General features: G+C 36.9%; 1 protein-coding gene across 1 annotated transcript in view; it reads left to right on the top strand.

The window, feature by feature from the left end:
• csmd1a (CUB and Sushi multiple domains 1a) overlaps positions 1-23,653 on the top strand; it is a 406,871-nt gene that overhangs the window by 251,141 nt on the left and 132,077 nt on the right. Inside the window, 13 exon segments of the mRNA XM_073834675.1 lie at positions 406-732; positions 4,784-4,978; positions 5,090-5,228; positions 5,443-5,630; positions 8,742-8,930; positions 11,255-11,371; positions 11,682-11,897; positions 12,021-12,209; positions 14,573-14,742; positions 16,037-16,193; positions 17,135-17,326; positions 22,793-22,919; positions 23,005-23,096. Of these exon segments, the coding sequence (XP_073690776.1) occupies positions 406-732; positions 4,784-4,978; positions 5,090-5,228; positions 5,443-5,630; positions 8,742-8,930; positions 11,255-11,371; positions 11,682-11,897; positions 12,021-12,209; positions 14,573-14,742; positions 16,037-16,193; positions 17,135-17,326; positions 22,793-22,919; positions 23,005-23,096 (2,298 nt within the window).

Here is a 23,653-nt window from a genome sequence, read left to right as displayed (position 1 = left end):
CTTGACTACACATGTCTGGAGATATGCCCAATCTACAAAAAAAAAAAAAAAAAATCTATCTATCAATCTATTATAATCCTGTCATGCAATGGCATTTTTCTTTAGTACTGAGATACGAAGAAGCAGTACCTCGTTAATGTTTTTGTTGTTAAAATGAAACCTCTTAAACGGATGTGTTGTTGTTATTTTCCTGACTCAGAAAAGCTCAGATTTTGAGCCAATTCCGTGACATGTCATCATTTCCACACCATGCAAACAACTCATTATCATGGTCTATGTGAATCCTCTTTTCTCTCATCTTTTTTAGAGACAAAGTAGCATTTCTGATAAAGTATCCATTGTGAATGAAAATAAATATTGTAACCTTTGTAATGGAATTACATATATTTGTCTTCATCTCCACAGTCTCCTGCTTCTTCAATTTCACCACTCCGTCAGGCATCATCCTCTCGCCAAACTACCCAGAGGAATACGGAAACAACATGAACTGTGTGTGGCTCATTATAGCCGAGCCGGGCAATCGGATCCATCTCATTTTCAGTGATTTTGAGTTGGAGCCCCAGTTTGACTATCTCATTGTGAAAGACGATGGGATGCCGGAGCCCACCACATTTGGAACGTTCTCTGGGAAGGATGTACCCTCGCAGATCGCCAGTAATGGCCATATAATGCGCTTGGAGTTCCAGTCGGACCACTCAAACACGGGAAAGGGGTTTAATATCACCTACACAAGTAAATGCGATATCAATATTATGTTGTGTATTATTTCTAAAGGTAAAGTGTGCAATTTCTGTTCCACTAGGCATACAAATAATGTAGCTGTGTTGGGCTGGTTGAGATATTCAAATAGAGTAATGTTTGATAACGCCACAGAGCCACATTGTTTTAACTTTTCAGGGAAATCATCCTACGAACTGCATATAAGGCAATATATCTGCATATTAAACTGGGATATAACAAAGTCCCTTACAAGGCAAGTCAGTTCACTCGGCAGCCATCTTGGGAATGCGCTCGGGCAGCTATTTTCAGTCATGCAAGTATAGCTCCTATCTAATTGAATGGAGAAATGTCAATGTCAAAAGTATTTGAGAAACTCAGATTTCATTTTTTTTTTTTGTTTCAGAATAGCATGGCATTATAAACTGATTATTATTATAAAAAAAATGATATATATATATATAAAAACATAGATTATTATAAAAAAAGAAGGGGGTTTAAATAAAAAAAAATGCATATATGTTGGCCATATTCTTCTGGATATACATTGCAAAGTGTTTTTTTTTTTTTAATGTAGAAATTATATATTTTCGTAAGTTTGAGAGACATTTTAATCATTGTCTCTTAGGGGTAGCCAATTATCTTATTTTTCCCTGCATCTTGCAGGAACAAGGGGTTATTTTTATGTTTTTGCAGGAAGCAGCTTGTTATAGGATTTAAATCAGAGTAATATGTTTGAAGTTGAATAGATTCATTTGTAATATTGACTTTTCAAGGTAGAGAATGTTATGGTACAATCCCAGCACCTTTCATTAAGCATCTCCATTGTGAAAAAATACCATCCTTTATACTTCCAACACTTTAAAGGGCATTTTGACCTTCATTACAACTTTCATGGGATTCCAGTTTTAAAGCAACAAGCTTTGGATTTATTTTTTTTCCTCCCTTATGTGAAGCCAAATGTAGCCATGCATAGCAAAAATTCTAGTTTAATTAGTTTTTAAGTTTTATTAAAACTACATTGACAAATATGATTTCCACTGATATGAGCTTATCTTTGAACTAAAACATAAATGTGTTTTAGTATGTAGGTCTTGGTGCACCACAGACCTTGAAAACAGATTCACAATGACACTTGTGAAACCCAGTGAGCTGCCGATGTAGGCAGCATTAGACAGCATGATTAAAATACTTTCTTTTGAACACATTCTAAAGCAGCATCATATGTGTATAATTTTACACAAGGGAATTGTGAGGCTTCCTTTAGCTTGTCATTGAAAAGTTAGCTAGCTTGTTTCTCCCATCTCTGGAATTTAACTTTGATACGAGTGTAGTAATCTTAACCAGTACTGCATGTCCTAGCAATGCAAAGGTCCTGCTTTGATTCCTAGAAAACTGATGAAACACATGCTTTGGATTTTTATTTTAAAGGCATCTGCTAACTGCATAAATGCTGTTTATTAACAATACTAAATATAGTTAGACTGTTATGCCATTAGGGATACTTCAAGTCAGTGAGCTTAATAGCTGAAAATTAACAAACATTTACATTTTTTGTGAATAGATGAAACTGTGACCAAGATCTGTGTTGGCACGTCTGTGTGGGAACAAAATGGGGTGGTAGATGGAACCAGTAGTTGTAGGCGATGTCAGTGTCAGTGGATTGTGTGGTTTGATATCTCAACAAGTGCTGCTTCAGTAATGGTGTGTCATTGTCTCAGAAAGAAGTAGACATGTTTCCCAAAATGGCGCTAGAGCAACTGTCAGGCATGGCCGTAAGAACAATGAGGCTGTCATTTGGGAATGGGGTAGAGCTGCGTATATGCCCTAAGCCCTGGCCGCAAGGTCTCCGTGCATTAGCCATCACACTTCCACAGGGGCCTCGCAGACAGATGTGTTCACCAAATGAAAACACTAAAATAGCTTTGGCAGGATTCTCTGCTTCTGCGAGTGCACATATTGAATAATTGAAGCTTCCACACTGACATCTGTGATGCATGTGCGACACATATGTGAGCTGTCTGCAGAGTTGTGTTAAGGGAAAACAGAGAGTTGACAAAAATCTTCAAGCCATCTTGAGTGTGTCTCAAACCACCGTGTGGCAGAAAAAATAGAGGGTTTTGAAACGAAGGCTGTAATGCGACTGAGTGCTCTTTGTTGACGTTTATCCACACACCGCCTCAACATCTGTGTTTGTTTTTCACATGATTTGGATTTATGTTTCATGGGAAATTTTAAATGTCAATTGTAAAGTTAAGTAAGAAATAATTGGTCCCACCCACAAATTATGCCTATGCTAAACATTAAATCGAACCTCTTACCCAAACCCTAAAACTAATAAAAAAAACCCACAAAATTTGGAATTTGTACATATATAAAGTCATACAGTGTTGTACAGCTTTCATCTTGTAGAATTAATCTTATAGAATTCTTTGTTTACACTTCTTGCATTATGTCCATACATACAACAGTGTATTGTAGTTTAAAATATCCAGATGTATTTGTCCCAACAAAGTAGCATCATTCAGTAACACTTTATAATAATATATTATTTACATACACTCTTAAAATTAAAGGTGCTTTACGATTCCATAGAAAAACTTTTTTTTTTTGTCTATATGGTTCCATAAAGAACCTTAAACATCTAAAGAACCTTTCTATTTCACAAAAGGTTATTTGTAGTGAAAGAAGGTTCTTCAGATTATAAAAAGGTATGAAAGAGATGGTTCTTTAAAGAACCTTTTAAAGCACCTTTATTTTTAAGAGTGTAGCTAGAAATGAGATAATGTGCTTGTTAATGTTAACTAATGAAAATTACCTAATTATTAACATATTATTTATACATAGTATCAATACTGAAATGCTTACAAATGTCATTACCTTTCAATTTAAATGATCAGGCATTTTCCAAAATCTACAAATAATTAAAACAAATTATACGATGAATAAAAACTTATTTGGTATTGTACCTTTAAATTCCAACACATGTCATTAAACTTCAGTTCTAATATTAATGCTCTTTACATTTGTAAATGTTTATAAACGTTTATTAATCATCATTACCTTTATAAGCAGTCATCTCAATGACTAAAGTGTCCTGGCTTGAATTCACTGTATTTACACATCTTTACAAATAATGTATTAATTCATCTTTTGTTCATCTAAAGCTGAGGCTATTCATTATTTGTAAATGTTTATGAGCAATTACTAATCATTTAGTACCTTTATGGGCATTGGACTTTTAGCTATTGTAACAACGTTGGTGTAAAGGGAGGTTAGCTACATTTAGCTAAATTCTTGTTTATATTATTCAAAAGAATATTTCTTGAATCATACATGAACAGGATAATTTTTTTTTTTTTTTTTTTAAGAAATATGTGTAAGGTAATATAAACAGATTGACCCTTTGTCCCATTAACCAGCCCTTAAACCTACCCATGCCACCAAATCTGTCCCTGATCGTACCTGTATCAGACATCAATAGCAGCAAAAGTGTTGTACACTAACAAAAGCTTGTAATCATTGTATAACATCTGTTAAAATCATTTGTAGATTTTCAAGATGTGCATAATCATATGAATTGAAAGTTTATTTACATTCAATAATATTTAATAAGTTTATGAATAAAAATAACAAGCACATTATCTTGTGTATTATATAATGATTGTTAGGCCTATATAAAATTATTATAAAGTAATTATTATAAAGTAATCTATCATCTGAAGATTAGAGAGGCCACTAAAGTGGTTTAGTGGTATCATGTATGTTAGCGTTGTTTTCACAAGTGTGTTGCGGATTCTCAAAATAAGGTTGAATTCTAATGACATTTGGGTGTTGCACAGGTAAATGTCACTACTGCAAAATTTGCCTTATGAGAGACTGAGCATTCTGGGTAAGATCAGTTGTGCTAGTTGTTCCTTAAAAGATAATTATAGTTCACTTAATTGAAGGTTAGGTACTCTTAATGAATGTTAAGTGCTCATATCATCTCAGGCAAGAGCATGCAAGACCTAGATTAAGTATTATATGCCTCAGCACTGATTATACTTTTATCCTGTGTCTGTAGCTTTTGGTCAAAATGAATGTCACGACCCTGGTATTCCCATCAACGGGCAGCGCTTTGGAGAGCACTTCTTACTAGGCAGCTCAGTGCTCTTCACGTGCGATGAGGGCTTTATCAAAACCCATGGATCTGAATCCATCACCTGTGTCATCCAGGATGGGAACGTAGTGTGGAATGCGGCCGTCCCTCGGTGTGAAGGTGAGAGAGCTTTTATACTTTACTCTTCTGCCCCTTTTCTGAAGGTGCTGCTGGGATTTGTGAGATGGGCTGCTGTTGACACTCTGTTTTTCTGCACTCTCACTGTCCCAGCTCCATGTGGTGGACATCTAACGGCTCCCATGGGAGTCTTACTGTCCCCTGGCTGGCCTGGATACTACAAAGACTCCCTCAACTGTGAATGGGTGATTGAAGCCAGAAAGGATCATGCCATCAAGATATCTTTTGACAGGTATTGATTTGTTTTGGTGATTTTTTTGTGAATTCATAGCATGTGAAACCCCTGGACACCCCTTTCTGGAAATTGGCAGCAGTTTCTTCAGTAGAGATTCTCACTCTTACAATTTTGTTCATTAATCTTGCAGTTTAATTTCCCTCATTAGAGTAATTCTGCTAAAGACCTGGGTCATAAGCAGATGTTCCGCTCTTTCCGATTTCCTGTGCAGGTTTCAGACGGAGGTTAATTACGACACGCTGGAGATTCGGGATGGGCCCTCCAACTCATCGCCTCTGATCGGCGAGTACCACGGTACTCAGGCCCCCCACTTCCTCATCAGCACTGGCAATTACATGTACCTGCTCTTTACCACCGACAACAGCCGTTCCAGCGAAGGCTTCCAGATCCGATATGAGAGTGAGTCAGCTTCTCATCTTTCCTCTGCAGTGATTTAAATGCACAGATATTGGGTTTTCATGCTCCACGGTGGGTGGCTTTGCAATATTCTGTAAATTTTGGCTGGACACGCTCTCTGGTGCATAAAATGTAATTGAAATGGTTTCTCCAGGGTTACAATCAGATTATAGTTTTCTAGTTGTCTAAAAATTATTTTGAGAAGCCCAACAGGTGTGTGCTAGCATCACATGACCAATATTAACATACAGAGGCGATAGCTAACTTTAAGAGAGGAGAGGAACCTCTGTGAATAATTAAATCGATGAGAAAATAAAGTTTGTCTTCTTTTTGAATATGTGTGGTGGGTTTATAAACTGCACTTCAGAGTGTGATTAAAGTTTAATGTCCCGCTGACACAAGGTCTGTTTGTTTGTTAGTGCATGCTCAACAGATCGACCAATCATTATTGTTAAAAGCATTGTTATTGCTTTAATGCTCTTGTAGTTATTGTCGACTGAGTTGTTAACAGGGATTAAGCCAAAAAAAAAGCCACAATCGGATTTGGCATCTGTTTTAGTGGATCCCCCACAGGGATATAGAAGTAAAAAAAATAAAAATAAAAAATCTGTTAATTGTAAACCTGGCTTGTAACGGAGAACAGATAAACCACCACTAGCATAAAAGCCTTTTGAATGCTTTATATGTCAAATTTATTGTTAAAGGTGGAGGAAAAATATTTTTAAACAGCTTTTGTAAGCGCCCCTTTCGTGCATCACTCCTCCCCAAACTCAAACATTACAAAAACGCCTTTTTTACAGGTCTAAAAAAGTAAAGGAATCTGTTGACAGGTAAAAGTAGGTCACTTTCAATTAAAGGTCCAACATATTAGGAATATGTTTAGCTTGAAGGTTAGCTTACCTGTCCAGAAGAAAGCCTATTCCATCTATTAAAAACACCTTAAAAACACATTAACCCCCCCTAACACACACACACACACAAAAAGGGAAAATCACAGTTCCCCAGCGGGAGAACGTATGTGACCGGATAGGGTTACATACGCAACCTTTACAGTTCCCCAGCGGGGGAATGTATACAGTTTCTTTTCTCCATTTTCTTTAGTCACATTGCACAGATGAAACAATTAATAGTAAACAAACAAACAAACAAACAAACAAACAAACAAACAAAAAAAAAATCTGCATAGGCAGACAAGTTTTATTAAAAGCCCATCTTGTCAGGGGCGACAAGCACAATATGTAAGACTTTTTGGATTAAAATATACAAAAACAGTGTTAAGTATTTTGTTGACTTGTGTACTTACATTCTTCAGATGTTAAAGGTTCTTTATGGAGCCATTTAAACAAAAAAGGTTCTTCTATGGCATTGTGAAGCACCTTTATTTTTAAGAGTGTAATATGATTAAACAGCACTGCTTTACCTCATACGCATGACTAAAAGGCGCAGAAGTTTCATAATAAAAGCTCTGCTGCTTTTAAGCCATTTGTCGCGCTCGTCTCTCATTAGCAATCACTCCAGTGAATGCGCGCCCGCTAGCGGCAAAAATTACTTACTGTGCCTATTATGTAAGTTCAGATTTTACTGAAATAATAAATCAGTAAACCTTAATGAAAAATGTTGACTAAATGATATTTTGTGCTGCCGAAGAAACAACATTTACATGTTTTTACTCTTTATTACATTCTTGATCCTGCACCTCAAAATTATGCTAGGACTTGTACATACATTTCATGCTTAATCAAATGTGATATTTATTGTATCAATAATTTATTACATTTTTATAGAAAAAGTAAAACAAGAAGTAGTAGCATTTTGTAATTATCTTATCAGACAGAAAACGGAACAGTTAATAAATTGAACACTTTTCAAACTGGCAAATAAATAGACATTATTATTATTTTCAACCATTTATAATGAAAAATGCATTTAGTTGGTACCACATGTAATGTTTAGCTATCAATTAAGAAACAATTGCAACCAGAAATGCTAGGGTCTTGTAATATGGAAGAGAGGTGGATGTGTACTTTCAGTCTTGCAGACTTACAGTGTCTGCCATGTGCGTGTGTCTGTTAACTCCACAAGACCTTAGGGTGTCCCATTCCTAATTTTAGTGTTCAAAAGGGTGCTCGCGAGCTACGCACTTTTGCATTGTGTCAGGAAAGTGTGGACTCAGAGGAAGACTGTGAGTGTTTAGGGTGCCATTTGGGACAGGACATTTGTTTAATCTACTCATTAGTCATAAGGGGGTGGGGAGTGGCAGAGTGGCCTATTCTTAATGATTTAGTCCCGTTTACTTTGAATAATTTTGTTTTTAAATATGCATTCCGCTGTTCAAGAACATTGTCGATTGGGGTGTTAAATACACCAGTCCTTGTTCCAAAACCTCACAATTAAGAAATTTAGCGCTGCTTGTTAGAAATGTAGTACATATCTTTGTGCCTGCTTGTTTTGTATTATTTCGAATACAAATAGGTCTGTGTGTAAAATTAAATGTTATAATTTTAAGCTCTCTTCATGAGCTTAACTGAAAAATGCAAATTATATCTTTCTTAAAACTAAATGACTTGACAAATAGTCTCCAGTTGCTCTTTTTCAGCAGTAATTTAACATCTTTATTATAATGTAATGTGCTGTATTAGAGACAGAAGAATGAGAAATGTGGGCAAGAGGGAACATGAAATGATTCTCAAATAATATTCACGACTCCCAATAAATTACCTCTGACATTAAGCCTGATATATATGAAGCTCATTCGTGTTAAAATGTTCCCATTTTTCAGACTTTTTAGACGGGTATCAGAGGTGTATCAGTGGCCAAACAATAGATCCAAATGCATGTGAAACTGACAGGTGGAAACATTCCTCAAATGTCAGCTTCTGAGGGAAAACAATGTAGAAAAACAGTGCTGTCAGGGTTTTTCTTTCTTCTTCCAAATGATATTCAAAATATAGAAAAGGTAAGTAGAAATGAAAATGTATTGGTTCAAGGAAGGAGATGACTGGGGGGGACTGGTGTCTGGTGATTTAAACTTTAAAGTGCTTGCGACATCATCCCCATTTCAATTTAGACCTTGGAGGTGAAATGAAATATTTCGGTTTTGTTCCTTCCTCACAGGCATTATGATGGAAACAGATTCCTGTTTGGATCCAGGTATCCCGGTGAATGGGAAAAGGCACGGGAACAATTTCGCCATCGGCTCCAGAGTGACGTTCAGCTGCGATCAAGGCTATACTCTGAGTGATGATGAACCCATTGTGTGTGAGAGGAACCATCAGTGGAACCATGCACTGCCCAGCTGTGACGGTAGGCCATGTTGCACTCTCGATTCTGGTCATGTGCAAGAGAAACAGCTCCTCTATACCACCCAGTGTAAAAATGCCTAAAACCTGGACCCTGCTGTTAGCTTGCACTCTATGACTGCACCTAGGTGTTCAGTCTTCTTTGGTGAAGACTTTGTAGGCCCCTGAAAATCTGGGGCCCGAGGGCACTGGTCTGGGCTATAATCCAACCCCACTAGGCTGCATTACATTTTTATCAGAGGGGAAAGGGTAAGCCCTCTTAAAACTCCTCTGAGATTCGAGTTCATACATTTTTGATTAGAGGAGAGGTGACTGGCATGCGCTGTTTGATAGAATACTTTAAAATTGTGTATGTGTGTGTGGGGGGGGGAGGGGGGGGGGTGGGTTGCAGGGAAGCGGCAACAAATAATGGAAGTCCTTAGCCAGATACCTACAGGAGAGTGGTCTATAAAGCTGTTTATCTTATTTGTTTTCTGATTACAGGGATTGAAGTAAACAAAGTGTTTTCCAGTAAGGGCAATCAGGCTGTTGCCTGCCTGTTCCAGAATTCCCAATGTTCTCTTTTGCCTGCATCTTATCAGCTCTGTGCCTTTGCTCTAACAGACTTTGATTCAGCATGATGGGCTCTCACCAGCCTGAGCCTGACCTTCATTACAGACAGGACAGATACTCCCCATTTGTTTGTAGAAATGTAAATACATGTTCATAAAAGATTACACATTTCCTTCCTGTCAGCCCAATTATTATTATTAAATGGGAGTTCAGACTTCTGATTTGTCGAGCCGCATTCTTAGCCATTTTAATATGCTGGTTAGTGCACTACACCGATCGGCCACACCATTAAAACCACTGACAGGTGAAGTGAATAACATTGATTATATGGTTACAGTGGCACCTTTAAAGGGGTGGCATATATTAGGCAGAAAGTGAAGAGTCAGTCGACTAGGTAAATGACAGGGTCAGAGCATCTCCAAAATGGAAAGTCTTCTGGGGTGTTTCCTGTATGTTGTGGTTAGTAGTAATAAAGGTGCTTCATAATGCCAATGCCATAGAGGAACCTTTTTGTCTAAATGGTTCCATAAGGAACCTTTAACATCTGAAGAACCTTTCTGTTTCTTTCTGTTGAAAGAAGGTTCTTCAGATTATAAAAAGGTAAGAAAGAGATGGTTATTTAAAGAACCTTTGATTGAATGGTTCTTTGTGGTTCTTCTATGACATCGCCGTCGACCAACTAAAGCTGCTTTGCCAAGAGACAATAAGTGCCATGAAATACCTGTGGTAAAATTACTGTAATTCATGTCTCAGCTTCCAGTCATGAACTCTTAAAGTTTGTTAAAGTTTGATGATGTGGACGCTAAGGGATAAACTTAGCTTTAGTTCTGTTGTGTGGATCGGTTAGTTTACCTCATGAAAAATTGTGCAAATTTTGGGATAGACTGACTTCAGATTTTATAAGCCAGAATTGTCATTTGATGAATAGATTAAATGGACCGTTTAAGGACAAAATGCTGAGGCTCAAAAATGTGTGTCCTGTCATAACCTGCACCATATGATTTATTTTGATAAAAGCAGTGACGGTGAGCATGGCTCAAGGACACATTCAGTATTCTGTTATGATGTCTGTCTTACAGCTCTGGTGCTTCGAGAAAAAAAAAAAAAAGCTCTTTTTTGACTGTTTCCACTGACAGACATTCTCCAGTCTGAAAATTGTCTCAGTTGTTTTATCTCCTTTTGATCTTCTTACAAGTATTTTTGCTCTATCCAATGTCAACCTCTTATTAGTTAGGGTATCGTTAAACTCTGCTGCTTTTCATGTAGAAACATCTCTATTTCCATGTTTTGCATCCATCATCTTGTAGTTTTGCTACAAAGAGAGGAAGCTTTATCATGTTATTTATTTATGTAAAACTATTTTACCTGTTCTGGATATTGTTTGTCAAGTCTGTGACCTAGATATCTGCATCAACATGATTCAGGCTCATTTTTGAACCATTGTTGAATATATCATTTAAGCAATGAACAGTTTGCAGCACAGTTAATGAAATAGCTTGGTCACCTAGTAACTTCATAGTAATGTGCTAAAAATCTTTCATAACACCTTAAGAACTGCCAAAACATCCTAGCAACCATATAGTAAAATGCTAAAACCACTCAGAACTAAACTTCATAGCAACGCCCTGGCACCATCCTCACATTATCTTCACAAAATGCAGTTAAGCTTCAACCAAAAGAATTATTGATGCAGGATGTACTTCAAGGCTAGATTTGCTCTTTTTCATGGAAAGTAGGCCATTCAAACATAAGTTATTTCTGTTATTGCTCTTCCAGCTTTGTGTGGGGGCTATATTTACGGAAAAACCGGAACAGTTCTTTCCCCTGGTTTTCCAGATTTCTACCCAAACTCTCTGAACTGCACTTGGACAGTAGAAGTGTCTCATGGGAAAGGTAAGACAAAAGAACAGGTTACAGCCACGAGAACTGCATGAACCACTGAAACTGATAACAGTTTGAGGCACATTGATTTTACCCATGAGGTTCCTTTCTGTGCCCTTTGAAATTACCCTTGATAACGAATTTAAGATATCTTTCACATTTCTCTACATTTTATTACTCAGCACCATGTCGGGCAAATGCGATTCTGTTTCGATCAGTATTACGTTCCCTCTGAAGTCTGAAGGCTTCTCAGTGGGTTGTGAGGTTGAAACGGAGATTTTGCTTGTGACTGACGGCCCTAATCTCATCTGAAACTCCCCAGGAGTGCAGCTTCTCTTCCACACGTTCCACCTGGAGGACTCCCATGATTACCTGCTCATTACCGAGGACGGCAGCTTCACCGAGCCGGTGGCCAGGCTTACAGGCTCCGTCCTGCCACCCTCCATCAAAGCAGGCCTGTTTGGCAACTTTAGCGTCCAGCTACGCTTCGTCTCGGACTTCTCCATGTCATACGAGGGCTTCAATATCACCTTCTCTGGTGGGTTGCATTGCTCATTCTGTTAATTATAGTGTGCTTGAAGGCACGGTTGTCATGGTGCTTACTCTAATGCTTTGCTAAGCAGTCTGGAGGTTTAAGAGATATTATGACTTTGTACCGCAGAGTACAGTTTGGAGCCGTGCGAGGATCCGGGAGTGCCTGCATACAGCAGGAGGGTGGGCTTCCAGTTCGGGGTCGGCGACTCGCTGGTCTTTTCCTGTTTTGGGGGCTACCGTCTAGAAGGCGAAAGTAAGATCACTTGCTTGGGTGGAGGGCGGAGAGTGTGGAGTGCAGCTCTGCCCAGATGTGTGGGTAGGTGGACATGTGATTCTGTTTATTATTTTCAAACATCAGCATGTTTGTTACAGGGATAGTTTGCCTAAAACAGAAAATTGACCTCATTTACTCACCCTTATGTCATACTGTATTCTTAAGACTTTTGACTTCAGAACAAATTAAGATATTTTTATATATATCTTGTCCTAAAAGTAACCCATATGAATCAAGCAATTTAATCCAAGTCTTCTGAAAAGACATGATTGCTTTGTTTGATTTATATAGATGATGTGTTTTTGAAGCTTGGAGATGCTGATTATATAGACTTTTATGGGTGGACTAAAATTATGACAGAATACTAAAATCCAAAGATGACAGTCTTATGGGTTGACAGTGACATGAGGGTAAGTAAATGATGATACAATTTTCTTCTTCTTTTGCATTAATGCAACAGCACTGTTGAGGTTTGCATTTGGGATTGCTTTTTGACAATTGTTTAGGTGGTAAGTAGTATATTAGGGAATTATAATTCAGAATAAATATGATCAAAAAGCATTTACACACTTCATTTAGTAAGATTTAAATTGTGGTTAAAAATACACATTTTATTTTTCTGTTATTTTAGTTTTGTTATTCTGTACTCTGTTATTCTTAATAAGGAATGCTGTGTTAAGGAACTAGAATTGTTGAGTGAAATCAACATTTATTACGATTTGTATTACTTACAAAGAATTTTAAAATCTAGAAGGGTCTACATAAAATATGTATGGTATAATAAATGTCTTGTTTGCACTTTTTAGAGTTGTTGAATAGACATTTAAATTCTTATATATGTATGAAAATGCAGATTCCTACTATTGCTACTACTGTTGTCTCATCAATTCAGAGTGCATCAAATCAGTGATTTCTAAGAGTCTGTTGGCATTTTAATAAAGCTCAGGCTAATTTGACTATAAAATGTCCCATATAAGGAAAGGAGAAGTAGAGTGAAATTTTAGCCAATGCATATAATTAGAAATCTGGTTTCTTCCTCTCACCCTGAATTGAGTCCATTTTACAATGCCTCAAATTCATTATTTAAATGCAATGCTCAGACTATTCCCTCATGTTATTAATGTTTTATTTATAATAGAACTTGACACAGTAAATGTTCACACTGTAGGGTGGAAAAACTTTCAGAGATGTACCTTGCCATAATAGTTGAATTAAAATTGATCAGATTGCAGATTGCTATTTTTTACTGTTGTGACAGTTAAGTGGTTAAGATCATGGATATTTGTGGACAGCATTAAAAACACTGACAAAATAATTGGTTGTAATTGTGCAGTCCTCCTGTTGGACCGGGCTTTAATAGTGGTTAATCGCTGCAGTGTAATAAGAGCATGTGAGTGTGTCTTTAATTGGTCTGGTGAGCACAACAAACATTAGCCTCAAGAGGTTTGGATTATATTAGCTACATAAAATTGATAAAGGGTTGATGGGGAAATTCTCATTGAAAGAAATTATCTCTAGTTTTTGAAAGCCTCCAGACCAGAGTTTTCTCAATCGATTAGGGTGCTAGATAACTAAAATAAAGAGCTAGACACCTGAAATTTTTGATTTCAGTGGTTTATAAAAAAAAAAATACTTATTACCAATTGAATTATTGCATTACCATTTCAATCATTGCATGTATGTATAGATAGATGGTATTAATGGTGACAGATATTAATAAAATGCTAAATCAAAAGTGTGAAATGCATTTTTATGTCCATGATCACATTTAAAATGGTGGTCCCTTTTACTTTTTGGTTTTTGTCAGACCAAACTAATTACTGGCTAGTATCCCCTGGCACTTAAAAAAACCCTTCACTTTAGATTAATTTATCTCAGTAGTTTGTCTCTGAGGAACTGATACCTTTTTAAAAAGGCTGGAAACCAGGAGGCCATTGTTGGAGAGTTTTACCTTAAGTTGCTGAGCTCAAGGTCTTGAAGCAACACCTGCTTATATACTTAGAGAGTCACTGGTGCAGAATATTAAACCGAAGGACATATGATCTTAACACAGCAGTGAGCTTTCGTGACCAGCAACTAGCTAATGCATAAAGGCCTCTATTAATTAGTATTCCTCTGAAGTTGTTCTCACAGTGATTCATCAAAATGACAAAGACTCAAATTCCAGACGGTACAAAACCTTGGCCTAAAATTGGCCTGTCAGTAGGAAATGGAGTAGCAGCTGTCAGGGCACTACAGGCTTCAAGGGAACTCAACTTGTTTGTTACCAACCCCTAGTTCTCAAAGCCACATGCAGCTTTGATAAGTTTGTGCTTTCTGCCCTCAATATGTGAACACTTGGCTTTTCACCAATTAATTTTTTTCCCATCCCATCTTTCTCATCCATACATTGTGGGTTTGCCTAGCTGAGTGTGGAGCCACTTCTGTGGGCAGTCAGGGTGTCCTACTGTCCCCCAATTACCCGGCAAATTACGACAACAACCACGAGTGCATCTACCGCATTGAGACAGACAGAGGCAAGGGGATTCAAATCACGGCCATCACCTTCCAGCTTCAAGAGGGAGATTTCGTTAAGGTAAGACTGACCAATGTGAGTAATTTTTTTTTATCAGAGTACATTATTTTTAGCTGGATATTTATTAGGGTTGCAAAACTGTGGAAACTTTTCAGTAAATTTCGGAAACATTCCAGAAATGTTGGAAACTTTCCAGGATTTTTTGGAATCTTTCTGTGATTTTTGGAAAGTTTCCAGAAATTTTCCCCTTTGCAAGCCTAATATTCATATGATGGATATTTAGCTGGATATTTATTTTATATTCTAGGATATTACATCAATTTTTATTTATTTAATCATTTGTTTAATCATTCTTTAAAATGTACAACTATTTGAACTGTAGTTAAACAGAAAAACTGATTTTATAAAATGTATAGTTCAGCCTTTAAAGGCCACAATGATTAAATTCTATGTTAATGTCATCAATTCTGACATTGCAAAAACAAAATTCAAGAGTTTCAAGAACTTTGATGAAGTTTGGTGATTGCAACACCTCTGCAGTACTGTTAGCATGTAACAGTTTGTAATTCATAAGAGACCAGCAAATGGGACTTGGAGACACCATTAACTATTCATAGATTAATTTACGTTACAGTGCTCAAGGCACATGTACCATCACAGAAGAAAGATGGTCCCTTAAGACCAATAAGGCCACTAATTAAGTCACAAATGAAGGATAAGAATGAGGTGCTTTATTAATTCCAAACACATACATTTCACGGTTATAGTGATTCTGTTGCAATGAATCATCAAAATATTGTTTGTCAACGTTTTGGGATATTTGAGTTTAATCTGTCAGCAAATTAGACTTGGAAAGGTTTGCAAGATATGTAAGGAAACCTCTATTCCCTCATTGCTGATGTTATTGATTGGTTTTGGCCGTTTTAGTTGATTTCAGCTGATTTTTTGAGGCTGTTTTATCAGTTTGCACTATTGTAGATGATCAGCGGAAAAAATAAGTCTGCCCTTAGACCAGTAGTTCGTTCTGCACATGTAATCTGGAATCACATGATATTTTCCATTAAAGCTTGAAACAATGTCCTCCGCCACAGAAAAGTGGAAAACTGCTGCTTGACATTGATTTATGACCTTTAATATTTTTCCCTATGCCGCAGTGTTTCCCACCCTCTCTTTGCAGAGGTTATTGTTTCAGAATATATGCAATTTTGAAAAGCAATTACATAATTCAGACACCAAAAGGCAATGTTTTGAGAAAACATTCATTTTTGTATTTTTTAACACAGTTCTGAGACTGATTGCTGACAAAATAAGCTGAGTAAACATTCCTGCTTCCTTTGGTCTTTGGTTTTCATAGGTTTATGATGGTCAAGATAGCTCATCAAGACTCCTGGGGAATTTTACAAAAAACGACATGTCTGATGTCATCCTCAACAGCACGTCCAACCATCTCTGGATGGAGTTTAACAGCAATGGTACCGGTACCAGCAAAGGATTTAAGCTGTCATACAGTAGTAAGTTAAACAAGATGCCAACAAAGGCTCTATCCCTTAATCCTATCCCTTATTTACTGTAAACACTGACAAATCTAGCTTTCACTTTGTTTAAAAATTATTGATGGCTTCAGGATGGTTTCAAATTGATTATGAATTGAATCTACTGAATGGTCACCACTGTGATAATTTGAAACCTGGCTTTTGATTTTTAATTTTCCTTTTTTTAATTATTATTATTTATTTATTTATTTTTTTTACATAAATTTAATATTTTACATAAAAATGTCATTATTATTATTAACCCATTATTGCACTTTTGCACACACACACACACACACACACACACACACACACACACACACACACACACAGAGACACACAGACACACACATATTCTGACAGTAAATACATAAAAATCAAATACTACTACTCTAATTACAAGAAAGAATGAGTAGAAACAAAGACAGTAGAGACTCAGCATGTGTAAGATATTACGGTTGTAATTGCTGGTCAGAGACAGTCTGATAATATCCTCATTATCAACTCCTCATTATTTCCTCATTACCACCATCTTCCCATCCAAAAGAAGAAGAATATTAAAGGTATTAAAAAGCAGTTCTGTAGGTTTATTGTTTTCAGATACTTTTGTTTTGTTTTTAAAAGGCATTTAGCTTGAAATGTTCATGCACTGGAAATGTACTTTAACCAGTCATGTAGAATGGACAGCATGTTTGAAAGGGTGATCTCTGAGTTGAGCATATGCTGCTCTGGTATTAATTTGGGGTGGCCTCCTGGGGGCTGCATTGGTAATTGTTGTGAGCAGGTGTAGCTTTTATTGCACCACCTTTATGTCATTATTAAGCAAGAGGCTGATCCAGCCTGCCAGGGGGTTGATTTCAGGTGGCCAGGTGTCTCTTTTACCGTTCAAATTGGCTTACCTTGATGCTGCCTCTCTACAGGTTTTGACCTTGTCAAATGTGAGGAGCCGGGGACACCTAATTATGGCTACAAAATCCAAGACGATGGCCATTTTGCAGATACATATGTGTTGTACAGTTGCAATCCTGGATACACACTGCATGGAAGCAGCACATTGACATGCCTCAGTGGAGACCGTAGGGTATGGGACAAACCACTTCCATCTTGTATTGGTGAGTTTACAACATCAGCGATTACACAATTAATTTACTTTGATGATAAAAAGACCCTAAAAATTGTGTATATGGCTTTCTAAAAGCATAATCGTAACCATCTAAAGCTGTTTCATATTGGTTTGGCTGTACTTGAGAATGGTTCTTTTCACATTTGATCTTTCAAGTGAATGTTTTCCCTTCGCTATTAAGTGTTTGTCAGGAAGGGCTTGAGTTCCTATCCCTCACGAAAGCCTGTCAAAGAGTCTCTTAATTGGTTGTCAACATTTGCCATCACTTCTAAATCTTCAGTGAAAAGCAGGAGAAAAAAAAAAACAGTGTGCTGGAAAGGGTGAGCATCAAAACAAGCCTTAGTTACATTACCTAAAATATATTTGGATACAAGTGTTTATGAAATTAAGACTTATGAATAAAAAAGTGTAAGACTTTTTACTTTTTGGGATTAAAATAAAAAATAAAATAAAATGACTGTCAAATCACCTTAAAATTATCCTTTTGCCATGGATGTGATGAACTAATGGATCAGGGAAGATTTGCAGTGTTTAATGATAAGCAAGTGTTTGGCTGTATTTCTTTCTATCTAGTGTTTAGCCCAAGGGGCCTTTAGTTCTCTTGTACCCTCTACCATAACCGTAGCTTCGCTTTATTTATTTTTTTCAGCAAAATTTGATGATGAAGTTCTGCAGTTGCACCATTCTTTGCCCTCTACAACTCATGTAACAGATTGTAATCCAAGAGAGATCAGCAAATGGGACTTAAGCAAAGGGAATTCCATTAACTATTCATAGATTAATTTATATTGCAATGCTCAAGGCACATGTACCATCACAGAAGAAAGGTGATGAAGTTTGATCATGTTTCCCAAAACCAATATTGTATTCAGTATTTCAGTATGTAGAACTTTCCTTTGCTTTATCTTAACCAAAAAGATATTGCTTGCGCCTTCTGGTGAACCTGGTAAGAGACAACATTCCCATTGACTCTATGGAGGATTTGTAATATGTGGATAGATAGGATAATATCACAAAATAACTATTTTTACTTTATGTTTGTTATTAGAAATAAGAACAGTAAAAGTACCTAACAATAGGACAACGATACAAGCAGTGTTTTACTACCACTTGAGTCAGTAATACAAGAAAAAATGAATAAGCAATTGAAAAAAAAGATTATTATTAAATAACTTTAAACAGTAAACAAGCATATTGCATTATAAATTATAGCAACATCTCTATTGAACTGTTATGTGAAGGTTGTATATTTATGCAAATAGAAATTTTGCTATGAATGTATATACAAAACTAGATGTTTTTGCAAGTTTATGAGTTGGAGCAGATAGTGAAGAAAAAGTAGTTAACAAGTGTCCAGCATACATGCAAATTTCTTTTTTACTGTTTAAAAAGTATCCCAAAATGCACCTAATAAAGTTGATTAAGTGAATGTCCAGAGTGAGCAGAGCTAGAGTCTATATCAATTCCGTCTAATAAGATCAAATATAATAGGCAAAATTATTAATTAGTACAGTAACTGTCCACATATTTGACCTTAAAGTGTCATGTAAATACCTTGATACATTAATTGAGGACCTGTACAGTATGTCACAAAAGTGAGTACACCCCTCACATTTCACCAACCATTATAGTATATCTTCTCAAGGGACAATACTATAGAAATGAAACTTGGATATACAGTATTTTAGAGTAGTCATTGTGCAGCTTGTATAGCAGTATATATTCTGCGCTTCCTCAGTAAGGCAGTTGTCATCTTGGTGGTATGTTTAGCGTTTTTATCATGTTGAAAGACTGCTGTTCGGCTTAGTTTCTGGAGGGAAGGCTTCAGCTTCAGAATGTACAGTACATAATGGAATCCATGTTTCCCTCAATGAACTGCAGCTCCCCAGTACCAGCAGCACTCATGCAGCCCCAGACCATGATGCTACCACCACTATGCTTGACTGTAGGCAAGACACAATTTTCTTGGTACTCCTCACCAGGGTATTGCCACACATGCTGGACACCAACTGTGCCAAACAAGTTTATCTTATAGTCTCATTAGACCACAGGCCATGGTTCCAGTAATTCATGCTTTTGCACAAGTTGTCTTCAGCAAACTGTTTGCGGGCTTTCTCATGAGCCAGCTTCAGATTAGGCTTCCTTCTGGGACGACACCTGTGCAAACCAACTTGTTGCAGTGTGTGGCATATGGTCTGAGCACTGACAAGCTGACTTTCTACTTCTGCAACCTTTAAAGCAATGCTGGCAGCACTCATGCATCTGTTTTTTGAAGCCATGTTCTGCACCTGACACACAGAACGAGTGCTCAACGTCATTGATTGATCCTTGCAAGGCCTGTCCCCAGTGAAACCTATCTTGGAAAACCTCTGTATTTCAGGGTGTTACTGAACCTTCTAATAGCCTTGGCCATCTTTGTGGAGAGCAACAATTCTAATTCTCAAATCCCTAGAGAGTTCTTTGCCATGAGAGGTCATGTTGAAGATCCAGTGGTCAGTATGAGAGAATTGTACTTATAGCACCTAATTTAAACTGCTCTAATACAGGATACACAAGTTTGTATGGTCCTGTCAAGCAGTCAAAAACATAAGCATGATGAATAGGACTTTGCATGGTTAAACAACATACTGCTGTTATCACTTAGGGTGTACTCACTTTTGTTGCCAGCTATTTTGATAATAATGGCTGTATGTTGAGTTATTTTCAGATGACAGTAAATCTATACTGCTATATAAGCTGCACATTGACTACTCTAAAATATATCCAAGTTTCATTTCTATAGTATTGTCCCTTGAGAAGATATACTAAAATGGTTGCTGAAATGTGAGGTTTGTGAGATACCGTATATAAAGTACCCAGCTATTATCATCTGATACATCATTGTGGTACCACCAAAGAATTGAATGTGTGATAGATGAATAGCATGGCATCAGATCAGAATAGTTATAGAAAGCAATATATTAGTTACTGTAGTAGTTAACACCTAATCAAAGTTATAAAAAAACAAAACAAAAAAAAAACAAAAACAAAGGACAATACCTTGCACGCTACACGAATCAGCTCCACAATGAATGCCTCAGACAAATGTTTGATCTCAAATAAAATATTTCTACATTTATTTAAAAAATGTTTATTGCGTTGTACTGTGTGACTTTCTGGAAGTATGGACATCCACAAGGTAGTGCATTTTCTACAACAGGGTGGGATACTGAGTGTTGTTGGAATTTGAGAAGCGAAGACCAGGAGACTCTTGGGTATCTTCAGCAGGCTTCTTTATTGAAAATGCACTGTGTGGTGCTGCAGTCATTAAAAGTCTAACTAAGGCAGTGATACATTGTAGTTTATATACATTTAGGGTTCAGTGCTTAGAATTGGAGATAGAGCACCTGGGTGATGACCTTAAACAAGACATGCAAGTGAACTATTCCTGCCCCATTTCACCAGTCCTAATCCAATCATCATAACTACTCAAAGACTAGGGCAGAGGCACCAAGAGCCATTACAAAACAAAAGGTGAGAGTCATAGTAGTCTGGCTCATTTGACTTACAATAAGAGAACAGGAACTGGAATCACTTAAGTCTGATGTCATCATATTTACCTTAAAAGTTAAATACAATTTTCTTCACCTGATGCTATGTCAGAACAAAGGATTAGCATATTTTAAACAGATTCTTAAATCTGTAACCCCACAGCATAAACTGAATGCAAGAGTGTCTTCATACTGTAATTTTGGCGAAGAGAGTGTCCTTACGCGACTCAACTTTAGTAATTGCATGTGAGACCCAAGAGCAAATAAAGTGCTTGAGGGGGATGGAGAGATGCTTTCTTACTCTGGTTAGGATGAGGTAAATGATTACTCTGTAGGCCCAGCGCTGTGTACTTACATAGAGATAATTTTAGGATGGACGCATTACAGTCTTTACCATGCTGTACTCATTCCTTAATTAAACCTTCTTGAGTAAAATGTGGTTTGGGAGAATGGTGTGGAAAATGGAGAATATTGCCTCGAGCCGACATTGTACTGTAAGCATTTATTTGAATTAGTCGACGTAAACCCTTTTTTCTCCGCTAGCTACATTATATACATAATGGCTAAAATACCCATAGTTTAATATAATTTAACTTCAGTGGAGCTTCATTTAATTCTTCATATTTAGATTATTATGTGATGTTGAAGTTTAAAAATCTCAATTTGCTTACACTGTAAAATGTAATAAGTTGACTTTACTTAGAAAAATTAAGGAAACTGATTGCACTAAAAACCTAAGTAAAGTGAAATAGGAATAGTATGTTGTACTGACAAATGTTTAGTTAGTATAGTTTACTTACACAATATTTCTAGTAACTAAAAAATAACTGTAGGGAGTACTTGATTGTTTACTTTAGGTTTACTCTTGACTCAGTATAGCTACTCACTGACTCCCAGAGTGCATTGCGGCATGAATAAATTATGCAATTGCTTTGTTTTACTGTTGCTGTTTTTATTTGCCAATTTTATTTGCTATCTTGTGTCAGTAGTAGCACAACAAAATGATCAAATAAAATGGTTATTGTTACAACTAAATTGAATTGTTACCATTGTTGTGATTTGCATGTTGAATGTTAAAGTTTGTGTGTGACTCGAACATATTACCGCAAATATTAAAGGACTGTATCAACCCAATTAAAAGCTTCTCAAGGTGTTTATAAAGAACAACAAAATAGTAAAGGATCATTAGTAAACATGTAAAATACAGCTAATGATTTTTTTTTTTAAATCAACATCAATTTATGAAGTCTTCTTATGTAATGTTCTCTCAAATATTTCAGTTGTATTGAAAGTTCAACATTCAAGATGACTTTGGGGAAACTAGTGAAAGAAAGATAACTGCAGACATGGAGGAAATGAGTGAAAAGTCTATTAAGAATTGCCCCACCTTAAAAATGTTTCTTTTCTTCTTCTTTCTGTTGTTATTTTGCACATTACCAACATATTAGTGCACTGCTGCCTCTCACTGGTTTATTAATGTTGTTGGTTCCTTTGTGGCTACTTAAATATTTTAAGTAAGTGTTACTCAAAGCAGTAAGTAAATAGTTTTACTTGCCTTGAAAGTAGCTGTAACTTAATAAAAACCTAGTAAGTATAGCAACTAAGAAAAGATAACAAACTATATCTAAGTAAGGTAAACCACTGGATTTTACAGTGTACACTTCTTCATGGTGTGCATTCAAGATGTAACCTTCAGCTATGATGTCATCTTATATTTGCATACAGACTTCCGATTGGAATTCTTCTTAAATTTATATGCATACTAAATTGTCATTTGTGTCATATGAATTGATTTTGTAGTCATTTGTAGCAAACTTAAAGTTGATTTATTGTTGTGTTGCTTGCAAGCACTGATATTTCCTTCTGGAAATGCAAATCCAGTTAAAGACCTTAATTCTTGTCTGTGTGTTTGTGTGTGTGTGTAGCCGAGTGCGGAGGACACATTAGCGGTGCCACATCTGGACGGATTCTGTCTCCTGGTTACCCGGCCCCCTATGACAACAACCTTCACTGCACCTGGTCCATTGAGGCGGACACAGGCAAAACCATCAGGTATGAAAACCGGTGCTTGCAAACCATGTTATGTTTTTAGCACCCCTCCTTTAATTTCCATATAATTCCCATACAACCTATAAAGGAGCATGGTGATTGCATTTCACCCCGCTGCGCGACCTACCACTGGCTGGCACCTGTTCCTACAAGTGCATTACCGTTACACAGAGGGGGAGGGTTAGTGAAAGGGCAAAAAGAATAGAGACACAAAAAGCGATAAGCCAGTTAAGCCTTCAAAAATGAGACAAAACTCAGGTAAGCCAATTTGGTTGATCCGTTTAGGGAGAATATGGCTTATAAAGAGCAGATAAAAGGAGGCATTGTAAGAGTGGGATGTAATTCATACCATTGGACTTGAGTCATGTCATTGGCGTGCTGCAGGTATTTAAATTATGTCTATACATGCAGTGTCCAGAATGAATGCTCGCCAAGTACCGAATGCCAGTAAAAATTGACTTTGGCGAGCAGAGTATGTGAGTGGAGTGGAGCAACAGCAATTTCCCCTCCGTGCTCAAAGCGTCTGTAATCACTCCGCAATAACTCCACTCCATCTCTCGCTCCCAGCTCTTAGGTGAAAGAAACCCCTCTGTGACTTCTCTCCATAGCATAAATTTGCACAGTAACAGTATGTTTTTTTTTTAACATCGTCTAGGCTCAAGATGTATTAAGTGACATCATGTTTGCGTAATTCTGTACAGTTGCGAGGGTGTTGCATTAGTATGATGACATGGCTG

Source organism: Garra rufa, chromosome 2 (genome assembly GCF_049309525.1).
Source record: "Garra rufa chromosome 2, GarRuf1.0, whole genome shotgun sequence".
Taxonomy (NCBI): Eukaryota; Metazoa; Chordata; class Actinopteri; order Cypriniformes; family Cyprinidae; genus Garra; species Garra rufa.
Note: the sequence above shows the minus strand (reverse complement) of the source record. Positions and strands in the feature narration are given on the sequence as shown.